The sequence below is a fragment of the Epargyreus clarus genome, unplaced genomic scaffold, assembly GCF_041222505.1.
Source record: "Epargyreus clarus isolate Ecla_fem2 unplaced genomic scaffold, WU_Ecla_fem_2.2 ptg000033l, whole genome shotgun sequence".
Lineage (NCBI taxonomy): Eukaryota > Metazoa > Arthropoda > Insecta > Lepidoptera > Hesperiidae > Epargyreus > Epargyreus clarus.
The window spans coordinates 1,520,576-1,544,006 of NW_027332238.1; the positions used below are offsets into that span (position 1 = coordinate 1,520,576).

At 37.2% G+C, this 23,431-nt stretch overlaps 2 protein-coding genes and 1 long non-coding RNA gene across 6 annotated transcripts in view; 1 reads left to right on the forward strand and 2 right to left on the reverse strand.

The window, feature by feature from the left end:
• The window catches only part of LOC140755482 (uncharacterized), a 33,060-nt gene that overhangs the window by 1,180 nt on the left and 8,449 nt on the right, over window positions 1-23,431 (forward strand). The window contains exons 2-4 of one of the 4 annotated variants that reach the window (XM_073090755.1): window positions 13,083-13,338; window positions 17,838-18,076; window positions 23,285-23,354. In XM_073090755.1, coding sequence (XP_072946856.1) covers window positions 13,083-13,338; window positions 17,838-18,076; window positions 23,285-23,354 — 565 coding nt within the window. Of the gene's footprint in view, window positions 1-13,082; window positions 13,339-15,927; window positions 16,160-17,837; window positions 18,077-22,486; window positions 22,660-23,284; window positions 23,355-23,431 lie in introns of those variants that run through there. The other 3 variants (XM_073090754.1, XM_073090756.1, XM_073090758.1) reach the window with 3 other exon arrangements.
• LOC140755328 (uncharacterized) lies at window positions 1,931-8,279 on the reverse strand. Its single transcript, XM_073090522.1, has 7 exons — window positions 8,035-8,279; window positions 6,836-7,022; window positions 6,071-6,309; window positions 5,045-5,228; window positions 3,993-4,141; window positions 2,744-2,948; window positions 1,931-2,340 (listed from the first exon to the last, which is right to left on the reverse strand). Exons 1-7 carry the CDS (start codon window positions 8,215-8,217, stop codon window positions 1,931-1,933), a joined length of 1,557 nt encoding a protein of 518 aa, XP_072946623.1. The 5' UTR covers window positions 8,218-8,279.
• On the reverse strand, window positions 8,792-11,456 carry LOC140755593 (uncharacterized). Its single transcript, XR_012103811.1, has 3 exons — window positions 11,158-11,456; window positions 9,778-10,018; window positions 8,792-8,928 (listed from the first exon to the last, which is right to left on the reverse strand). It is a non-coding gene; the product is annotated as an uncharacterized LOC140755593 (long non-coding RNA).

Below are 23,431 nucleotides of genomic sequence, written 5' to 3' on the forward strand. Positions count from 1 at the left end.
CGGTTGTGTTCCATCGGAGACTCCGGAGTTCACCACCAAGCGCCAAAGACGGCCACCGGGGGGGTTTTATGCAGGGTTTGTAAAAATCCCACATAATCCGGCGTCGCTCCCACGTCGTCGGGTACCTTTTGAAGGTTTCCCCCTCATAAACAAAAAAAAAGAGGTATAGTCCGCGCCAAACTGCTAGTCCGCACCGAATATAGAAACGAGTCACATCGCAATAGCAAATTGCCGATATTAGCGGGATGAAGACAGCGCAGGTCCCCCCTGGCACCCTCCGTTGCCCGCTCTCACATAGCTGCGTTAGTGTGCCATTACTGTCGAGCCATTACGAACGTGCGAAGTGAGTCATAAATCATTTTTATCAGATCTCTTGTTCACACTTATGGGAATTTCGGAACTCTTCGCTATCGCACTTCTAGTGTTGTGCGTAACAACAAACGGATTTGTCGATAGTCAATAGCAGGTAATCAAGGAAAGGTTAAGGAAATAGGTAATGCAAAATATTTTTAGGATGTATTTTAAAACTTAGTTATTAAACATCTCATCATCATCATCTCTCGTCGTCTTTTATGACTCGGGCCGCACGTTCGTAATGGCCCGACTATAACTAAACGTACGCGCAACTTCAGAGCGGACTATAACATGTCTATAGTTTTAAATATCATTGATCAATGGCCAATTTCAGGTAAAAATCAAATGTTAACTGGGGTTGACTACAAACGTGGTTGAATAGCAATAGCCTTATTAAAACAAAAAACATTCAATAACATTTATTAAATAAATTCTAACTTAATTTTACAAAGCGGTCTATATAACAAAATTACATAATACCTGTATAAATGATATAATAATTAAACTAAAAAAAGTTGCAATAACTTATAGTGACCGGCCGAACCCTATATGGGCTACTATACTCTTTGGGCCAAACTATTCGGCCGAAGATTTTCTAGCTCCTTTCTTTTTCTTTCATTTATTAAATCACCAACGATTATTATGTGCCACCTTAATGACAAATCACATTTTGTTTTTATTTTTTATGTAACCCAATCGAATATAATAATATAAATTAATAAAGTTAACTTGTCCAAATGTTTCTGTATATAAATCTGTACGTTTCTAGTGAATTATGTACATTTACATTTTCGGCTTCGGCCTAAACTAGAACGGAAACCAAAGGTTCGTATTCGATTGCGGCCAAAGCTAGTACGGAAACCAAAGGTTCGTATTCGATTTCGGCCAAAGCTAGAACGGAAACCAAAGATCGTATTCGATTTCGGCCCAAGCTAGAACGGAAACCAAAGGTTCGTATTCCATTTCGACCAAAACTAGAACTGAAGCCAAAGGTTCGTATTCAATATGGGCCTAAACTAGAACGAAAACCAAAGGTCGTATTCGATTTCGGCCAATACTAGAACGAAAACCAAAGGTTCGTATTCCATTTCGAACAAAACTAGAACTGAAGCCAAAGGTTCGTATTCAATATGGGCCTAAACTAGAACGAAAACCAAAGGTCGTATTCGATTTCGGCCAAAACTAGAACGGAAACCAAAGGTTCGTATTCAATATGGGCCAAAACTAGAACGGAAACCAAAGGTTCGTATTCAATATGGGCCAAAACTAGAACGGAAACCAAAGGTTTGTATTAAATATGGGCTAAAACTAGAACGGAAACCAAAGGTTCGTATTCGATTTTGGCCAAAAAACCAGATTCGGTCGGTTACGTTTTTATAAGGGTAGCAGACGAGCATGCAGTCCACCTGATGGTAAGCAACTGCCGCTCATGGACTACTAATTAATATTTAACGACAATCTGATATATCTCAAATATAGTTAATAATTTCAATATATTTGCTATTACATTTTATGTAACGTTTTTAACGCACTTTGACTAGATACAGTAGATATTTTATTAAACCCTTGAGACCCTTCAGTTCCTGTTGTGTGAACGATTTGTACCAATCAATCGTTCATTCACATTCATAGCCCTTTTCTTTTCCCTATGCGCGTGTACACGTTCAGTAGGAGTTTTAGGTTTCCGTCTGACCAAATGATTTTCAGGCACAATTTTATATTCCAAATTTTTTTTACTTTCTGTACTTTTAATATTACTTGGAGGTACATATCTAGTATTTACAAGAGCCCTTATTCGGGTTCTGTATTCACGGACGCGTTCTGTTGAAGTTTTAGCTACTTTTTTCGTTAGAAGATTATTATTTAAAGGTTCCTCCTTTATCATCACATCCACAGGGCCCTCTGTGTGCACACTGGGTACTGTTACCACCATCTCTTTAGGAGGTTCTGCCAATGGAGTAGCTTCGTTTACATGTGGTGGATGTTCTGAAAATTATAAAGCATTTGATACGAAATAGTAGTTTTTAGTGCAGGGGGTGTCAGATTCAATATACAGAAAGACTGACATTCAGATATGTATTTTTTTTATAATATAGGAGTAGCAGACGGGCATGCAGTCCATCTGATGGTAAGTGGCTACTGCCGCCCATGGACATCTGTAATCAAACCCAGATAGGATTAGATATTCCTACCTGAGGTAGGCCACAGATGCGCCGCTACCCCTGAGGACTACGCTGGAACGCCTCGGATAAGTATGTCTCCCTTACCACACCCTTCAAGCACAGCAGCACTACACTGCTGTTATAACAGAAATATGTGTGGTGCCGCAGTCGAACCACAGAGGGTTCTACCACCTGGTGTTGGCAGTTCTACTATTTAACATAATCACCTCCATTAGTCGATCCAACATGTCCATATTGATTTATATGAAATTCCGTTGATTTCCGTATACTCATTCCTTCGGGCACAACTCTATCTTCAAGTGAATGACTAGTATCGTTCAATCGTTCAACAGTTCCATTATTTAAAGCTCTCTTCCGTTCTCCGTACGCTCTCATACGCTCAGCTGCTGTTTTAGCACTTCTCTCCAATTCCTGATAATAAGAATTGAGTTTATTGACATTTACTCTCAAAAAAGACAAGTCACTTACATGAAAATATAAGAAAAAAATATATATATATAAATCATTCGTTAAGCTCTAAAGTTGTTGCGAGCGGATGTAGTCATACAATTTGCTATGGCAACGCGATTCATTTCTATATTCAGAGCGGACTAGCAGTTTTACGCGGACTATACCCGCGGTATATTTTATATAGACGCAGGTATTTTATTATAAATTACTAGCTGACCCGGCAAACGTTGTTGCCATATAAAAAAATGTTAAGGATGAACAACCCTTATCACTTAGGGGTATGAAAAATAGATAGTAGCCAATTCTCAGACCTACTGAATATGCATATAAAAGTTGATGAAAATCGGTAAAGCCATTTCGGAGGAGTATGGTACCTAACATTGTGACACGAGAATTGTATTTATAAGTTTATTTAATTGTTTATCTATCTTAGTTTCTACAATCACCGTTTAAGCAAGGTTAAAAGCAAATGTAGGAGTTATAATTAAAAAGAATATTTTAAAAAGCATCTTAATGAATTAAACTAAACTGTGTATGGGTGTGTGCAAGAGCGTGCATGTGTGTGTATGTGTTCATGCGTCTATGTCTGTGTGTCTCCGCGTGTGCGTATGTCTGTATGCCTATGTTTATGTGTGCGTGTGTTTCTCTCTGTGTGCGTGTATCTATGTACAGACACACACACAGTATATTTATGCGTGTGTGTGTCTGTGACTGCGTGTTTATGCGAGTGTGTCTGTCTGTCTGTATGTGGGTGTGCGTGTGTGTGTGTATGTGTGCATGTATGCTGCGTTTGTCTATGTGTGTGTGTGTGTCTATGTACAGATATACACATACAGTGTGTCTCTGTGTGTGTCTGTCTCCACGTGTGCGCGTGTACATATCTGTATGTGTTTATGTGTGCCTGTGTGCGTGCGTGTGTCTGTGTGTTAATGTGTCTATGCGTGCCTATGTGTGAGTGTGTCCGTCTGTATGTTTGTGTGTATGATAAAGGGTTCCATAGTCTACAGGGTCTCCATATCGCCTGTCAGCACCAGCCATCTCCCTTCGCCGCGCTCTGTAAGCCCTCATGCGCTCTACTGCTGTCTTCGCTCTAACCTTCGGGATGTCATCTACTTCTTGATTTCGAAATCGGGTTATTTTCTTTAGTATGGACGCTGTAGAAGAACAAAGTATGACGTCACGATTTGAAATTAAATGAAGCTTTTTTTATTGCAAGAATATTACAGTGAAAGTATTCGTTGTGGTGGAACTTAGTATGACGTCATGATTTTAAAATTAAATTAATTTATTGCAAAAATATTACAGTAGGAGAATTTCATACATTCTATTATGTCATTATATTATTAGTCTAATAGCAATATTGTTACAATACAAAATTTCATAAATACTACAATAAAATTACATTATTTCTGTCTAATAACAGCAGTGTTAAGCACTTCTGTGTTCTGGTTAAGCAAGTTAAGCAAATGAGAATGCCGTCCACTTGATAGTAAGTGGCTACTGTTATTGATATCTGTAATCAACCCCAGACAACATTACATTCCTACTGGAGACGGACATAACGCTCTTACCCCTAAGGAGAACCCTTTGTGGTTCGTCTCCGGCGGCACCACCGCCACATCTAATTCTGTTATAACAGCAGTGTTAGGCGCTGCTGTGTTCAGGTTTGAAGGGTGTGGTAAGGGAGACAGACTCTACCGAGGTGTTCCAGCTTAGTCCTTAGGGGTAGCGGCGCATCTTTGGCCGACGTCAGGTAGGAATATCTAATCCTATCTGGGGTTGATTACAGATGTCCATGGGCGGCAGTAGTCACTGACCATCAGGTGGACTGCATGCTCGTCTGCTACTCTTATATTATAAAAAAAAAGGACTGAGTTGGTGACTCGGAAAAGTATGTGTCTTACCACACCCTTCAAACCAGAACACAGCAGCGCTTAACACTGCTGTTATAACTGGAGTAGGTGTGGCGGTGGTGCCGCCGGAGTCGAACCACAAAGGGTTTCTACAACCTTTAAAGTCACTAATTATTAATATTTAGTAGTAAAGTAGGTATATACCTGATTTTAAGGAATCGATTTCATTACAATCTTCTGTGACCGTATTACTTTCTTCAAACTCCTTACATTCTTCTTGAAGCACCTTTTGTTCCTCACATCTATATTGTTGTCCCACAGTTTTGTGTGTTTGTATTTTTCTATCTATTTGGCATTCAAAATCATTAATACATTCTGACTGGGCAACCTGTATATAAAACTTCATCATCAACCCATCACTGTCCCACTGCTGGGCACGGGTCTCCTCTCAGAGTGAGAAGGATTAGGCCGTAGTCCACCGCGCTGGACAAGTGCGTATTTGTACACTTCACATACCTTTGAGAACTTTAAACATCTCTCAGGTATGCGAGTTTCCTTACGATGTTTTCTTTCACCGTTTAAGTGATAATTATTTTCTAATACACACTTAAATTTAAAAAAATGTGGCTAGGAGTCGAACTTCGGACACCCCGATTGAGAGATCTTATTTCTAACCACTAGGCTACCAATCCTAATATCTATGCATATTTTACAAGTTAGTCTTCTTTTAGTGTGTATATATGAAACGTGAAATTTGCCTTTCTCAATAGCCTAATCTATGAATGTATACGAATAGGCATAAGTAAAATAATAATTATAGTTTAAAAACTAAAAACCACGCTAAAATCGCACAAGGAAAATCCTGATTCCTGACGATCCTGATGAGGTGAATGGGATAAAATAATTTAAATCGTGTATTGTCTTCGGTTCTTGATAATTGTTCAAAATTTTAAATTAATCGGACCGTTCAAAATGGGTAAAAATCGAGTTCAAAGATTCCGTTACATACATACATACAGGTCAAGCTAATAAAAGCGTGGTATAAACCAGACTTCTTAAGAATATTTAGACGAATCCAACGACACCTCATATGTTAAACAAGCCATTTGTGCTGCAGCGTGACACAGAATGAGACATACATACATACATACACACATACGCTGGAATACATACACACATAAATACATACATATGCTTCAAAAACATTACCCCTCCATAATCAATATTTACCTGCAAGTTGCCGTCGGGAATTACATTAACATCACATTCCTGGTGTACTGTCTCCTTCTTGACACAAGCATCAGTCCCGCGCAGTGCCCCCACTGTCTCCATGTGGATATCTATGGGCTCCTCCTTTATCATCACTTCCACAGCAGCCTCTGTGTGCATACTGGGTACTGATATCTCCAACATCTCTTTAGGAGGTTCTATCAATGGAGTAGGCCCATTCTTAATTTGTTTTGGAATGTCTGTAACATTAGACAGTTATTGATAAATTGTAATATAATATAGTGTAAAGGAATTCGGATATCTATTAATTATAATTGGCAAAGTATAAGTCGAATTCGTACATGGTGGTAAAATCCTCTATTATTCAACTCCGGCGGCACCACCGCCACACCTATTTCTGATATAACAGCAGCGTTAAGCGCTGCTGTGTTCTGGTCTTAAAGGTGTGGTAACTTTTTCCAGACATTCCAGCTTAGTCTTCAGGTAGCAACGCATCAGTGGCCGACCTCAGGTAGGAATCTAATCTTATCTGGGGTTGATTACAGATGTCCATGAGCGGCAGTACCTCTTAGATGGACAGCATGCTCACTTGCAACCTTATATTATAAAGAAAAGTCGGGTAAAAAGCGTGTATTATTTATGGTTTGCTCCAAACTTCTAGTCCGCTCTGAAGTTGTTGCGAGCAGGTGTAGTCATACAATTTGCTATGGCGACGCGATTCATTTCTACATTCAGAGTGGACTAGCAGTTTTACGCGGACTATACCTGATTGTTCCAATGGAATTTCTTCAAAACCAACTTCCTCTGTAACTATACTTTCTTCCAATTCTTCTTTACATTCAAGAACTATCATTTCTTCTTTATATATATAGGGTTGATCCGTAGTATTATATGTCTGTATTTTTGTATCAAGTTGGCATTCAAAATTAGAAGTAAATCCCAACTGTTCAACCTGTATATAAAAATCACCTTAACATAACTTTAGTATAATTTTAAAATAAAGATGAGCAAAAAGTTGAACAATATGGTTTTTTGTATATTATATTATTACTAGCTGACCCGGCAAACATTGTGTTGCCATATAAATAAAAAAATGTTAAGAGTGAAAAACCCTTATCACTTAAAAATAGATAGTAGCCGATTCTCAGACCTACTGAATATGCATATAAAATTAGGTGAAAATCGGTAAAGCCGTTTCGGAGGAATACGGTAACTAACATTGTGACACGAGAATTTTATATATAAGATATTTGAAATATGGTTGGTTCAAAAAGATTGCCTGACAGCAGCAGTGATAGCCTAGTGGTTGAGAAACTCGGCCTCTTGATCGAGGGGTCCGAGGTTCAAATGCCAGGCACGCACTTCTGATTTTTCAAAGTTATTTGTGTATTACAAATATACTATCACTTGTTTAAGACTGTGAAAACATCGTGAAACCTGCATACCTGAGAAATCTTAAAAAAAAAAAAGTTTCCAAAGGTATGTGAAGTTTACCAATACGCACTAGTCCAGCGCGGTGGACTATGGCCTAATCCTTCTCATTTTGTAGGTGGTAGGACCCTTTGTGGTTCGACTCCGGCGGCACCACCGCCACACCTATTTCTGCCTAATAACATCAGTGTTAAGCGCTGCTGTGTTCCGTTTTGAAGGGTGTGGTAAGGGAGACATACTTTTCCGAGGCATTCCAGCTTAGTCCTCAGGGGTAGCAGCGCATCTGTGGCCGAACTCAGGTAGGTATATCTAATCCTATCTGGGGTTGATTACAGATGTCCATGGGCGGCAGTAGCCACTTACCATCAGGTGGACTGCATGCTCGTCTGCTACTCCTATATTATAAAAAAAAAAAAAAAAAAAAAAAAAATTATGAGAGGAGACCCGTGCCCAGCAGTGGGACAGTAATGGGTTGATGATGAACAACAATGGAGTTATGATTTTGAAATATATAGATGTAATGTAGAATTTACCTGCAAGCTGCTTTCGGGAATTACATCAACATCACCCTCATGGTGTACTGTCTCCTTCTTGACACAAGCATCAGTCCCGCGCAGTGCCCCCACTGTCTCCATGTGGATATCTATGGGCTCCTCCTTTATCATCACATCCACAGCAGCCTCTGTGTGCATACTGGGCACTGTTACCTCCAACATCTCTTTAGGAGGTACAACCAGTAGAACAGGGACATATAAAATTTGTAGTGGAGTTTCTGTAATATCAAACAGATTTTTTTTTATAATATAGGAGTAGCAGACGAGCAGTCCACCTGATGGATGGCTACTACTGCCCATGGACATCTATAATCAACCACAGGTAAGGTCAGGCCCGGATGCGCCGCTGCCCCGGAGGACTTAGCTGGAACGCCTAGGAAAAATATTTTCAGAAAAAGGTAGAAATAGGTGTGGCAGTGGTACCGCCAGAGTCGAACCACAAAGTGTTCTACCTTTGCCACGTTGCCACGCAGTCACCATAACCGTCTGACACGTTTAAGGGTCCAGGTTCGATCCCTGGCTAGACAGATATCAGAATAGTGAATTTAGGTAACTGTTCTGGATGTAGGGGATGTGGGTGTGTCATCTGTAATCAATCCCATCTGGGGTTGATTACAGATGTCCATGGGCGGCAGTATCCACTTACCATCAGGTGGGCTGCATGCTAGTCTGCTACTCCTATACTATAAAAAAAAAATCTATAAATACCTGCTTTATCTGGAGTTGCACTGGCTGTATCCTTAAGAGCCTTAACTCTTGGTCTCGCATCACGCATCCGCTCCCCCGCTGCTTTTACTTCATTCCTGACCTTTGGAAGACTTTCAGATCGACTGTGATGGAATATTTCGCTTGTCTTTTTTGGCATGACAAAATCTAGGAAGAAGAAAACCTCATGTAATTTTCTATACAAAAGTCATCAAGTACCATATAAGAATTAAAAGACATACTGGTCTGTGTTCTAACTTAGTCCTCGAAGGTATCAACACATCTGTGGCTAACTTCAGGTAGGGACCTAATACTATCTAAGGTTGATTACAGATTTCCATATGGCAGTAGCTTACCATCAGGTGGAGTCCAAAACTAGCAATTATTATAAAAATATATAATTATTATAACACTACTGCTTTGGAAAGTGGTTCGTTATGGAGAGGAAGTGGCGAAGGAAACTCCGTACGTGCGCAATTTAAAATCTTTTAAAAGTATATACTCGTTTTATACAATATTATGAGATGAAGTGCTTAATAGTCTGTTTGTACGGGATGATGTGTTCGTCCAGTGAAAAAATCCCACTTTAAATTAAAAAAAATATATATATATTATAAAAACACAAATGTTTAAAATACAGCCTATGTCACTCACACTATTTTGACAAATCCAAGAACATCTCACATGTCAAACGTTTCAGCTAAAGAATGTAATAAAGAATTGAGTTATGCAGAAAACATTACCCTAGTGTGGTAAGGGAGACAGACTTTTCCGAGGCATTCCAGCTTAGTCCTCAGGGGTAGCGGCGCATCTGTGGCCGACCTTAGGTGGGAATATCTAATCCTACCTGGGGTTGATTACAGATGTCAATGTGCGGCAGTAGCCACTTACCATCAGGTAGACTGCATGCTCGTCTGCTACTCCTATATTATAAAAAAAAAAAAAGAAATGAGTTATGCACAGAAAACAGTACCCTCCTCAGTATTGAGGTAAAATCAAATTGCAAAATAGTTATACCTGATCTTTCAGATGCATTCCCATCCAAACTTTTCTTAACCATACTTTCTTGTTCCTTTCTGATTTTTTCTAGCAGCATCAATTTTTCTTTGTTACGCAAATATGGTTTTTTCATGTCATACATTGGTGTCTTTTTGATTTGGCATTCAAATTTTTTTGGAACACTCCCTGGCTTCAAGCGTATTTGTGGGACGGACCCCATCAGTTTATATTGCAAATAATTTTCCATGTCATTCGGCAGCTGAAAGAAGAATAATACATAATACATAAAGGTAGTAAGACCATCTGTGGTTCGACAGGGCATCTGTACCACCGCCACACCTATTTCTGTTTTAACAGCAGTGTTAAGAGCTGCTGTGTTCTGGTTTGAAGGGTGTGGTAGGACATACTTATCCAAATCATCAAATTAGTCTTTAGGTTATGCGGTGTCCAACCTCAGGTTAGAATCTAATCTTATCTGGGGTTGATTATAGATGTCCAGAGCAGTAGCCACTTACTATGTGCACTGTACAATCATTTGTCCTTCTTACTTAACAAAAATAGAAGCAGCGTTAAACACTGCTGTTATTAGGCAAAAATAATGTAATGCAATAGTAAAATGTATGAAACTCTCCAATTGAAACATTCTTGCAACAGAGAAGGGTAACAGTGCTGTGGCCAGCCTCAGGTTAGAATCTAATCTTATCTGGGGTTGATTATAGATGTCCATAGCAGCAGCCACTTACTATTAAGTGGACTGTACAATCATTTGCTTAACTTTGCTTTACCAGAACACAGTAGCGCTTAACACTGCTGTTATTAGGCAGAAGTAATTTAACAGTAAAATGTATGAAATTCTCCAATTGATACATTCTTGCAACAGAGAAATTTCATTTCATTTCAAATTGTGACATCATATTATGATAAGCAGGTTTCCCATACCTGTGGCAGGGGTAATTTAGGGCGTAGGAATAGGGATGATCCGTAATTGCCACCTTAATTGTGATGTGTGTAGGTAAGCAGGGGAAATGTTTTGAAGGTGGTAGAACACTTTGTGTCTCAACTCCGGCAGCACCACCACCATACCTATTTGTAGCTCATAACAGCAGTCAGCGCTGCTGTGTTCTGGTTTGAAGGATGTGGTAAGTGAGACATACTTATTCAAGAAGTTCCAGCTTAGTCCTCAGGGATAGCGGCACATCTGTGGCTGACCTCAGATAGGAGTACCTAATCCTATCTGGGGCTGATTACAGATGTCCTTGGGCAGTAGCCACTTACCATCCAGTGGATTGCATGCTCGTCTGCTACACTTATTAATATAATATAAAAAAACAAATAGATGTCTACAGAAGTAGCTTACCATCAGATGTCAACTACTAAAATATTGTAAAACGAACTCACATCGAAGTGGTCCTCACAGAAAAACAACCGGGATTCAACCGATAAGGACGATGGGTCCCGTTTGGCGAGTTTTAACCAAGTATTGCGCATATTTATATCAGTGGGTAGCCGTACCCATAGTTTATTGGGGGTTTTTATAGACGTATTCTTGCATTCTTTTACAGCACAATAATGATAATTTCTGTATTTCTTGTGTAAGACAGGAGAAATCATCGTTTCATTAAAATCCTTATGTATTTGTTTACAAGAGATGTGACGTCAATTGTTTTGGTAATCAATAATAATTTTTCAATATGTCATGACTAGGGATGTCGGGAACATAGAAAGTTCGATGTCAAGTTAAGAATATCGATATTTATATCGATATAGAATCCATAGTCGAAACGATATTATCATATAACCTTCAGTTTCTGTCTAGTTTAAGTAGAGGTCCTATTAAGTATTGGTGGGATTTTAAAACATTGAGTAATTTTATCAATAATCCAAGAAGTTATTGATAACAATAATATAAACATAACCTCATTTTTTTCTTTTTTCTTCAGCAATAATGGTTTCAACAACATAACAATATGGTTAAAACAATCATAACTTTATATTAGTAAATAAACACATACATTGGAGTTGTCTGCAAAAAAGGATGTTTTAATCGTGTATGTATCCACATCTGGTTGAATGCGCCCTGCCAATTTCATCCAGGGATCTCTCACATTTTTTTTAAGGAGCAAATATAAACTATTTCTTATAGGTGTTATTATAGATGTATTTTTACACAAAGAGATCGCGCTACTTGTAAAAATTGTTTTTTTTTTTGTTAACGTTGACACTTGTCGTCAACTTCCAAATCTTTTGGATTACAATCATACTCGGCGAGTACAGAGTAGAGTATGTAAACAAGTTAATCTTGTGTACTCGACACTCGACCGTCCTCTGCAGGGATTAGGTTTTTCAGCATGAATCACAGAACACTTTTTTTTTGTTGACGAGGGGGAAACCTTCGAAAGGTACCCAACGCCATGGGAGTGACGCCGGGTTATGTGGGACTTTTACCGCACTAAAACCCCCACGGTGGCCGTCCTCGACGTTTGGTGGAAAACTCCGGGATCTCCAACAGAACACAACCGATGCCCTTATATCAGGCTCTGCCCTTGGGGGAGCAATTTACGCTCCTCTCACATCCCCTTGTGATTACAGCGATATGCGACCACACAAACCCAGGGTCGCTTGCTGGATGGTTTGATCTCCCACTCTTGCTGCCCGCAACCCCGAAAACCCCTTTTCGTCGCTTCTTACGACAGGCAGGGGATACCGTAGCCCTATTCTAGTTCCGGTACAACAGAATATCACAAATATGGGATATTTTTAATGGGATACTTGTCTAAATTTTGATTTTTATTTATACCATTCTCTTATTTATGACTATTCTTTGTAACATCTATAGATTTATGGTAACATCATAAACACAATACGATACACATGATGACTGATTTTGAAAATGCCTAGGCATGTCCTTTATACGAAATAAATGTTATTTGTCAATTTTATTATGGTTTTGAGGGGAAAAAAATACGTTAATAAGATACAATTTAAAAATGGCGTCTTGCCGTGACGTCATCACTTCGTAAATAAAATGACAGCTCGACACTAGCCGTCACCAGCGTGTTATTTACAATCATTTCGTTTCGTGTTTTGTGCAATAACTATGAATCCTAATGTATATCGATGGTGTGCGGTTCCTAAGTGTAATAATAATTTATTTCTGTGAAGATCACTTTGATGTAAGTATTCACTTTACTTGCTTTGTAAAAAAGTATTGGCATAACTTAAAACAAATTAAAGTCTAATAAATGTCGGAAACATAATAAGATTATTTCGTTGTTACGCCAATATCTGTACTTAATTAACTTAAAACTTTATTCTTTTTACAGTTACCAAATGATATGGAAAATTATACTCGTTATCAAGTAATGGGGTCGGTTTCACAAGTGCGTATGAAACCAGGATGTATTCCTACAAGATTTGAATGCCAACCAGACAGGAGAAAACGAATAATCAGCACAGAACGTCCATATGCCATCAAAAAACAAAGAAGGTTACTTATTGAAGAAAGTGAAAAGGATGTAATGACCAAAACAACACACTTAAAACAATTAGAAGATGCAGGCCCTTCAGGAGAAAGTTCAGGTACACATTTCTATTTATTCATAATGTCACCAAATACATACTTGTTTTATTTGACTTAAGTGTATAACTATTTGATGACTTAACAATAATGCTATTGATTGTAGTGATTTTGAACAATATATTATGTGCTACTTATCATTGTACAGTTTGTTCCAAAAGTTATGTAAACTGTCACTGAAATACGTATTCGTCAGAAAGAAATGTCTATACACATTTGTTAATATTCAATCAACTATGAAAAAATCAAAATTTGATTGTCTGGGATAAAAGATCGATTTACTGAATCGATCCATTACTTGAGATCGATTACAATAATCGATATTTTTGGTCCAAAATATCGATTCTTTGATTAATCGATCTCGCATCCCTATAACCCGTTGACGGTCGCTCGGTCTGTTGACTTTTACCACAGTATAAGGATATACAGTATTTTATCTTCATACAAACGCACGAAACGCAAGCCACGCCTACTCGCCTCGAGGTAAGTAAACACTCGGTACACGCAGTGTCGTGAATGTGCCACGGTGACGAGCGGGTTATGTGACGGTTTTGTAAGATATTTTGTTGTTTCAAGAATAATATGGCGAAGAAAAGTTATAGATTATATTGTGTTGTTTTTGGTTGCTTCAATTCGTCAATAACACATCCAGATATAACATTTTTTAAACTGCCTGGAAACTCCGAAAGGTAAGACAATTACAATGATTTTTATGTTAATACTAGATACTTAATCTACTAGGTACTACTACTACTAAATTAGATTAGTTTTTAATTAATACAATTTGATATTTTAAAAAAATACGTATGATTGTTGTAATTTTGGTTCAGTAGACAGGTGTCAGAGCTTGTTATTTGAGGTTATCCCTCTTCTGAATTAATAGAATAAAACTATTTCTTCGACCAATTTACAACTTTTATTATTCCCGCGCAAAATAAAACTCGAAACTGTTGATAAACGAAGGGCTTGCTTGCACAACGCACGCGTCGTATTTATTCGTCGTCGCGCGGCGCAACAAAGGCTGAGGGCGTGGCTTAGCGGCCTTTCGGCACCCGTTTGTTCGCGCGATATGCCGCCGAGGGACTATTCTGAATGAGGTAATATAAATATTAGAAAATGAGAATTGATCTTAATTTATTTAGATCAATATTTTATTATTGTTGTATTATTTTAAGATCGTCAAAAATAAGAAACTACCATTTGAAAGGTATTTTCTTGATAGGTCAACACCTTTGTTTACATTTTGGACACCCAATTATGAATCGGAGTATAGATTATATTTAGAGATGCGCCGAATATTCGTTTGGTATTCGGTTTTCGGCGTATTCGGCATCTTTTTTGGTATTTGTATTCGGCCAAATTATTCGGTTTTGGTGCCGAATATATTCGGTTCGAGTAGGTATGTCTACTTTCGTGTATACACGACACGGTACATAACTAAAACACAAAACTTCTTATGTAAGATTTATGTTATATTTTAAGTCAAAGAAATCCTATGATAATTTAATAACATAAAGCAATTAAACTTCAAATCAACATTTATTTTGAAACCTTAAAAGAACATATTTATTACTTACGAGCTGTGCCCCGCGGTTTCACCCGCGTTAAAAGTGTAAATACTCTGAAGTTTTCATGGGATTTAACTTTTTTGCGCTTATCCCTAATTCTTTTTCCAAAATTAATGTAGCCTATGTTACTGTCTATAACATCAGCTAATTGCCAGTGAAAGTCCCATCAAAATCAGTACAGCCATTTTAAAGATTAGCCGGAACAAACCAAATTTGAAATATTTTTCTTTTTCGTTAAAAGTACCGTATGTACCGTATATTTTATATTTTCCTTTTATGTTATATGGTCTTAGTAAAATGTTGTTATTTTGACATTACAAACAGACACTTAAATTTTAATTATTTCTATAGATTCTAAAGTTAGTATAGTTAACATTTATTTTAAACCTCAAATCAGTATTTCTTTTTACAACTTAAATCAAAGTTTTAATGAACACAGGTAACTGGCAAATTGACAATAATGGACACTATAAAAGAAATATTAGAACCTGTTTACGCGGCAAAACAATGAATTGGTAAACCGAATCATTCGGCCGAATATCCAGTTCGGTGAAAGTTAAACCGAATAATATTCGGTATTCGGTTATTCGGTGAAACCACTATTCGGCGCATCTCTAATTAAAATTATTATTAAATATTGTATTAAATATTTAAACTAAATTTTGCATAATTTATGTTAATTTATAAGCTATCATGTCGAACATATTTCATATTTTATTGTTGTAACTGTCAAGTACCCAATTATAAGAATAGTTTTTATTACGTAATATATACATATTAAAAAACATAACATGCATTTTCATTCAACACTTTCTATATAATTAACTATAGCATTCATTTGTATGAATAAAAAAATACAACATTTACAATCAAAAAATTAAAAAGAAAGTCAAGTATGCAGATGTAATTAAAAAACTGTAGGCAGGCAGCCCTAACGCGTTACCGTGCCCAGCGCAACCGTAGGTATCTAATTCAAGGACAGGGCCGAGTTAAATTACTGTATATCCTTATACTGTGCTTTTACTGTTTTACGATTTACTGTTGACAGTGTTGACAAATAAAGGGTTTGCACATCACCGGTGTCTTTTTTATAATTTTTAATTATTTTAAGTGAAGAGAACCATAAATAGTTAGTTATAAAGTGTAAATAATAAGATCTTACTTGTAAAATGGTTGTGTACTGTACAGTTTGTATAAATAATACGAGAAAACAGAAGTATATTTCATATTTAAATTATCCCAAGGAGCCTATTCGGTGAGTAAATGAATATCAGATTATACCTATTTAAAAAAAATTAACAAAAAAATACAACCGATTTCTATGTCACTACAAAGTAAAAAATAATTGAAATAAATGTTGGTTTAGTACATATGTCTGAAGTCGGCGCTCAATATATTTCGTTGGATAACGATGTAAACAGCGTGTCTAATTTGACATTACATATTTTGTTACATATTTTGACTCCGAGCCACATTATCAGACCCTTAAATAGTCAATGATAAACTGGTTTTGCAAATTCATTAGAACCTACACCAAATATCTTCAAACAAAACTCAATTATACCTATCGGTTGAGGAGTTACTTATTTTGTCTCCAGAACCCACACTGATCCTCTACATATTTAAATGGGACCAACTTGTAGCAATTGTCCACACACGAAATTAAAGGCATTAAAATAGGTTCATAAACGGCGAAGTTATGGCTATTATATTTACATGGGTGGAGGAGTACCCCTCATTTTCTCCAGAACCCATCGATGGATCCTAACCATATTTAAATGGGACCAACTTCCAGCTCATCTCTATTAATAAAAAAATAATTATTAAAATCGGTCCACTAACGGCTAATTCGTGTACATACATAAAACAAATATATATATATACCAGCCGAATTGATAACCACCTCCTTTTTGAAGTCGGTTAAAAATGAGATATTATATTTAAGTAGGACACACAATACTTTATGAATTATTGTATGTAAGTTACGTATATAATTGTTATTTCTTTTATGCAAGTAATTGGGTGAATGCACTAATATTTAACAATTTGGTTTCCTAAGTGTCGTTAAAGTACTTTGCATTACAAGCTTAACATTTCATTTCTATATTCAGAGTGTCAGTAGCGAATTTAAAAAAATGTAAGGTATAAGCTGTACAGTTTTTGCCGCCCCTGCTTCTACAATTGTCATGTCTTACTAGAGGTGAGGCGTATATACTGCAACAGGTTCAGGGACTAGGTAGTTTCCCGGACTAGGTAGTTTCTGGACTAGGTAGTTTCTGGACTAGGTAGTTTATCGGATTAGTTAGTTTGCGCTCCTGTGTTTTTTTTTATGCTCGCCACTTCGGCTCAGAACATGTTTCCCGTTGTTTTTTGCTCGTCTCGCCAGTTCATGACAAGGCATGAAAGAACTAGCTTCCTACTTAACAAAAAAAAAATTCGGTCCCCAAATTTGCCGCCCCAAAAATCTGCCGCCCTAGGCTGAAGCCTACTCAGTCTGCTGGGAAATCCGCCACTGCAGAGCGTACTAGCAGTTTTATGGGGACTATAACTGCTAGTACGCTCAGAATATAGAAATGAATCGCGTCGCCATAGAAAATAGTATGACTACACCTGCTCGCAACAACTTCAGAGCCGACTAGCAGTTTGGCGATAACATTAACTATGTTGATACAAATAAAATATTTTCCTTTTTCATTTTTATTATTATAGCCTTTTATTCCTCAAACCTAGGGTTACAGGAAGTCCCTAAGTTCGGTGTGCCTTTTGGCATAAGCCTCCTCCAATTCCTTCCAATAGACCCTATCCCTTGCCACTCTCGACCAAAAGGGTCCTGCTGTCTGTTCTGTGTCTGTCCACCTGCTCGCAACAACTTCAGAGCGAACTAGCAGTTTGGCGCGAACTATAAGTTATGTGAAAAAGTTATTTTATTTTAGCCAAAACGCCTACAATATATGAGCGAAATCGAGCACAGAAAAGGAAAGGAGCCCCAGAATTTTGTATACCGTATGGGCAGTGTAAAAAGTTAATGACAGAAATAATAGATCCAAATGAAAGTGATGCGAGTTCAAGTGGTTCTTCCGTTATATCAAGTCCAAAATATGTGACTTCCGGAGAACCAGAAGATGATCCTCTCATTCTAACTCAGGATGATAGGAGTATTGTGAAAGAAGAGGTATTGTTTTTTTGTTATAGAAATAGCAGACGAGCATGCAGTCCACCTGATGGTAAGTGGTAATTGTCGCCCATAGACATCTGTAGTCATCCCTAGATAGGATTAGATATTTCTACCTGAGGTCGGCCACAGATGTGCCGCTACCCCTGAGGACTAGGAGCTGGAACGCCTCGGTAAAGTCTGTCTCCCATAGCACACCCTTCAAACCGGAACACAGCAGCGCCTAACACTGCTATTGTTAGGTAGAAATAGGGGATAAGCTTCCGTTTAGAACATACCTCCGATCGATCTGAATTTTGGTACACCTATGGATTTCGACCCGCAGATGAAGAATATCGTACTCAAAATACCCGCAAATAATATTTTCAAGGTCAAATTGCTCAAAAACGATTTTTTTTGCTGCTATATTTCTCTGAAACAACTGGGTCCACACAAAACATAGAACAAAAAATATGTATTTCTTTACGGTCTACAACTTTTGTTTGGAACGTTTTTCTCTAACGTTCATATTTATCGCAAAAAGCACAAAAAACATCAAAAAAAATCGTTTTTGAGCAATTTGACCTTGAAAATATTATTTGCGGGTATTTTGAGTACGATATAAATGTGCTCATGAATAAAGGTAAGGTCTGGATTGGACCCACCCGCTCGCAGGGCGCTACCGCGCCCTGCTCGCTTAGTTTTATCTATATATATAAAAGAAAGTCGTGTTAGTTACTCCACTTATAACTCAAGAACGGCTGAACCGATTTGGCTGAAAATTGGTGGAGAGGTAGCTTAGAACCAGGAGACGGACATAGGATACTTTTTGTCCCGTTCGACCGCGTTTTCTTGAAGTCATTTTATAACTCAAGAACGGTTGAACCGATTTAGCTGAAAATTGGTAAAGAGGTAGATTAGAACCAGGAAACGGACATAGGATACTTTTTATCCCGTTCGACCGCGTTTCCGTGAAGTCATTTTATAACTCAAGAACGGCTGAACCAATTTGACTGAAAATTAATCGAGAGGTAGCTTAGAAGCAGGAAAAGGACATAGGATACTTTTTATCCCGTTCGACCGCGTTTTCGTGAAGCATTTTATAACTCAACAACGGCTGAACCAATTTGACTGAAAATTGGTGGAGAGGTAGCTTAGAACCAGGAGACGGACATAGGATACTTTTTATCCTGTTCGACCGCGTTTCCGTGAATAAATAAGAGTTGAAAGTTTGTATTAAAGTCCCCCAGTTTTGATGCAAATCTATATGAAAATTGGTATTTGATAGGATTTCGATAGAAAGTAATTAAATATCTATTTTACGATATTTGCAAAATCAACCCTTAAGTTGGTTAAGTAGGGGTTGGAATTTTATATTAAAATCCGTTAATTTGGAAGCAAAAACTGTAAAAATTTGCATTTGGCTTTAGAAGACACTTCGTTTAGAAATCGGCAGATTTTGAAGCAAAGTCTATGAAAATTGGAATTTAGCTTTTTGATTCAAAATAATAGAACACATTTTTCACCGTTTTTGGAAAATCAACCTTTAGGGTCGTTTAATCGGGTATGGAACTTTAATTTAATATCCGTTAATTTGGAGCACTAAGAAAATTATCATAAGACATAATGAAGCATCTGAGTCACTGTTTGTTTTTTTAGATCAACCCTTAAGACTGTTATAAATCGCCTTTCTATTTACACACCTGTTTCAGCATTTTTAGCTATTCAACAACCCGATTAGAGTACTATAAGTAAATAAACTTTCTTTAAAAAAAACCGTTATTGAAGTTATAGGTACTTCTTTTCGCGTGTTTGTAAAAAAAATAACAAAAAATACAACCGACTTCTATGTCACTACAAAGTAAAAAATAATTCGAACGAAATATATTGAGCGCCGACTTCAGAAATATGTACTAAATCAACATTTATTTGAATTATTTTTTACTATGTAGTGACATAGAAGTCGGTTGTATTTTTTGTTAATTTTTTTTTTTACCCTTTTTAGTGATGACATAATAACATTTATATTAATACAATATAAAATTGTATAAACGTGATCATGAATTAAGGTACGGTCTGAATTTACATTGATTGGAACCGCCCGCTCGCAGGGCGCTGCCGCGCTCTGCCCGCTTAGTTTTATATTGTCTTATGTGTTCCAACCTAACCTAACTAAATAGTCAATGATTTGCAATTTCATTAGAACCTCCTACACCAAATATCTTCAAACACGACTCAATTATTCCCATCAGTTGAGGAGTTACATATTTTGTCTCCGAGCCACATTATCAGACCCTTAAATAGTCAATGATGAACTGACTTTGCAATTTCGTTAGAACTTACACCAAATATCTTCAAACACAACTCAAATATCCCCATCGGTTGAGGAGTTACATATTTTGTCTCCGAGCCACATTATCAGACCCTTAAATAGTCAATGATGAACTGACTTTGTAATTTCATTAGAACCTACAATAAAAAATAACACAATAAAAAAATAATTATTAAAATCGGTTCACTAACGGCGGAGTAATTCGTGTACATACATAAAAAAAAGATACCGGCCGAATTGATAACCACCTCCTTTTTGAAGTCGGTAAAAAAATAACAGAGTGCAGAGAGGTAGAGTGAATTTTATTTAATTGTATTTTTTATTTTCCTGTTCTCCTGTCGCCATTTCCTAATATTTACCAGTAGTTTATGGACATAATACATAAATTACACGAGTGAAACCACGAGGTACAGATAGTCACTCATAATTAGGTGGTACGAAGTTCACCGGGTCATCTAGTTGTCTTATATGTTCCAACCTAACCTAACCAATTCAATACGAAACACTATAGGCTAGGCTATACGCAATACTATATTATTGGCTAGGTTAGGTTGGGACAGGGAAAATTACATTACCGACTAAAGAAAACTCCGCACTATATAAATATAACGCGCGTGCTAAAATGCAATTTTCACAATTTAATTTCTCGGTAACTATGGGTATGCGCCAAAAATCCCTTTAGGGGTTGTCTTCAAACATCCAAAGGAAAGTCCGAGCCAAGTTTCAAATCGATCGGACGTGGGGGTTTTCGGAAGTGCACCACATTTTTCTCCCAAACAACTGGGTTTATGCGGAAAACATACAAAACAAAAAATGTTGATCTTTTTAGCGTCTACAACTTTTGTTTGAAACATTTTTCTCTAACGTTCATGTTTGCTGCAATATACGCGGAAAACCATTAAAAAAATCATTTTTCAGTAATTTGACCTTGAAAATATAATTTGCGGGTATTTTGAGTATGGTATTCTTAATTAGGGAGCCAAAATCCATATGTGTACCAAAATTCAGATCGATTGGAGGTATGTTCTAAACGGAAGTACACCCGAAATAGGTGTGGCGGTGTTGCCGCCGGAGTCGAACCACAAAGGGTTCTACCACCTTCAAATATAGTAATAGCAGACGAGCACGCAGTGCACCTGATGGTGACTGGTGATCGTCGCCAATATCTGTAGTCAGCTTCAGATAATAGATTTCTACTTGAGGTCGGTCCCAGATGCGCTACTCCTGAGGATTAAGCTGGAACGCCTCGGAAAAGTATGTCGCCCTTACCACACCCTTCAAACCAGAACAGTTCAAGGGAAAGAGCCCCGTAACTTGGCAAATTGTTTTTAATAACTAATTGTACAAAATTTGCACGCCAACCCGGCAGAATGAGAGAAAATTTGTAGCTATAAGACCTTTGTTAACCATATTCTATACAAATAAAGAATTATGAATTAACAGACGGACAGATAGCAGATGCTTAGTAATAGTTCTGTTTTTACCTTTTGGGTATGAAACTCTAAAAACGACTAATGTATTTATAAATGCATTTTTTCAGGTATCCGAACAAGACTTGGAAATAGGTGCAGAGCAGGAACTGTCTGATGCAAGTTTCGAAGTTAGTAAAAGTAAGGTATAAGGAAATATTCAATTTAGATATAAAGGGTGAATTTTTCAAACGGGCCTTCAGGGCCAAATCCGAAACTATAAGGATTAGCGAAAAATGCTAAAAGGAGTTACAAGGCCGATTTTGATAAAAACTAAAACTGCATCATTAGTTTTTTAAAATATCTTTTTCCTTCGCCGGGAATCGAACGAGTTCATTTTGAAAAAAATTACACCCTCTATATTATTCCACTATCTGATAGTGTCGTTTATAAGGATCAAATTCTGGGAAGTAATGTTATGTGATAGATTAAAGGAAAAGCCACAATTTTAAGACAATACATATTTTTAACAAAGTTCACCCTGTATATATTATTAAATTTAATTATTAATATTAAATTTTAATATTTATTAATAATTTCTAATACTTCTTACAACAAATTTTCATCAGTCTAAGATTCTTTAGGTTTGATTTGATAACTATTAATAGCACCGTTCAATTTCTATTCCAGTTTTCAAGATGGGTAAAACAAATGCAGAGCATTGTAAAAATTATTTCAATCGAAAGAAAGCAGCCAGGGAAGCGGAAAAAATTCGTCAAGGCTTGTCAATAAAGAAACCAATGAAAAAAACAGCAGCAGAACGTGTGCGTGCTTATAGAATGCGAAAAATTATGCGTTCACAAGTAAGCGAATCATCCGTCACGGAGATTTTATCTATCCCGTCAAGTTCAAATTCACGAATAAGGACTTTTGAACCATCATTTCCATCCCTCCTGCGTATAATATACCACCTACAAAAGTACCTTTTCGTTTTTATTGCTTTAATTGCCTTATTTTAATGTGTTTTATCGACATAAGTAACGTTATAAAGCGTATAAAATAAAATATATATACCTTATATTACTCGCATTTTAGCATATTGGAAACTTTGAAACGCTCTCCTGTAAAATTGTCATTTTGCAGTTATGATATTATACGTAGGATGAAGGTGGTAGAACCCTTTGTGGTTCGACTCCGGCGGCACCACCGCCACACCTATATCTACCTAATAACAGCAGTGTTAGGCGCTGCTGTGTTGTGGTTTGAAGGTTGTGGTAAGGGAGACAGACTTCTCCGAGGCGTTCCAGCTTAGTCCTCAGGGGTAACGGTGTATTTGTAGCCTCACCTTAGATAGCCTCCTATCTGGGGCTGATTACAGATGTCCATGGGCGGCAGTAGCCACTTACCATCAGGTGGACTGCATGCTCGTCTGCTACTCCCATATTATAAAAAAATCTAATAAAGTGTTTTAAAAATGCATTTTTTCAGGTATCTGAACAAGACTTGGAAATAGGTGCAGAGCAGGAACTGCCTGAAACAAGTTTTGAAGTTAGTAAGAGTAAGTTATAAGTAAATATTCAATTAAGATATTGTCAATCCATTACTTTCCTAATAATTATAGACCCATAACTTTAA

Coding starts and splice junctions, on each gene's coding strand:
- LOC140755328 (XM_073090522.1), bottom strand. CDS start 8,217: ATGTTGGAGGTAACAGTGCCCAGTATGCACACAGAGGCTGCTGTGGAT. Junction 5,229..6,070: donor TTCCCGACGGCAACTTGCAG/GTAAATATTGAT, acceptor TTTTATATACAG/GTTGCCCAGTCAGAATGTAT. Junction 2,341..2,743: donor TGTTGGATCGACTAATGGAG/GTGATTATGTTA, acceptor TATAATTTTCAG/AACATCCACCACATGTAAAC.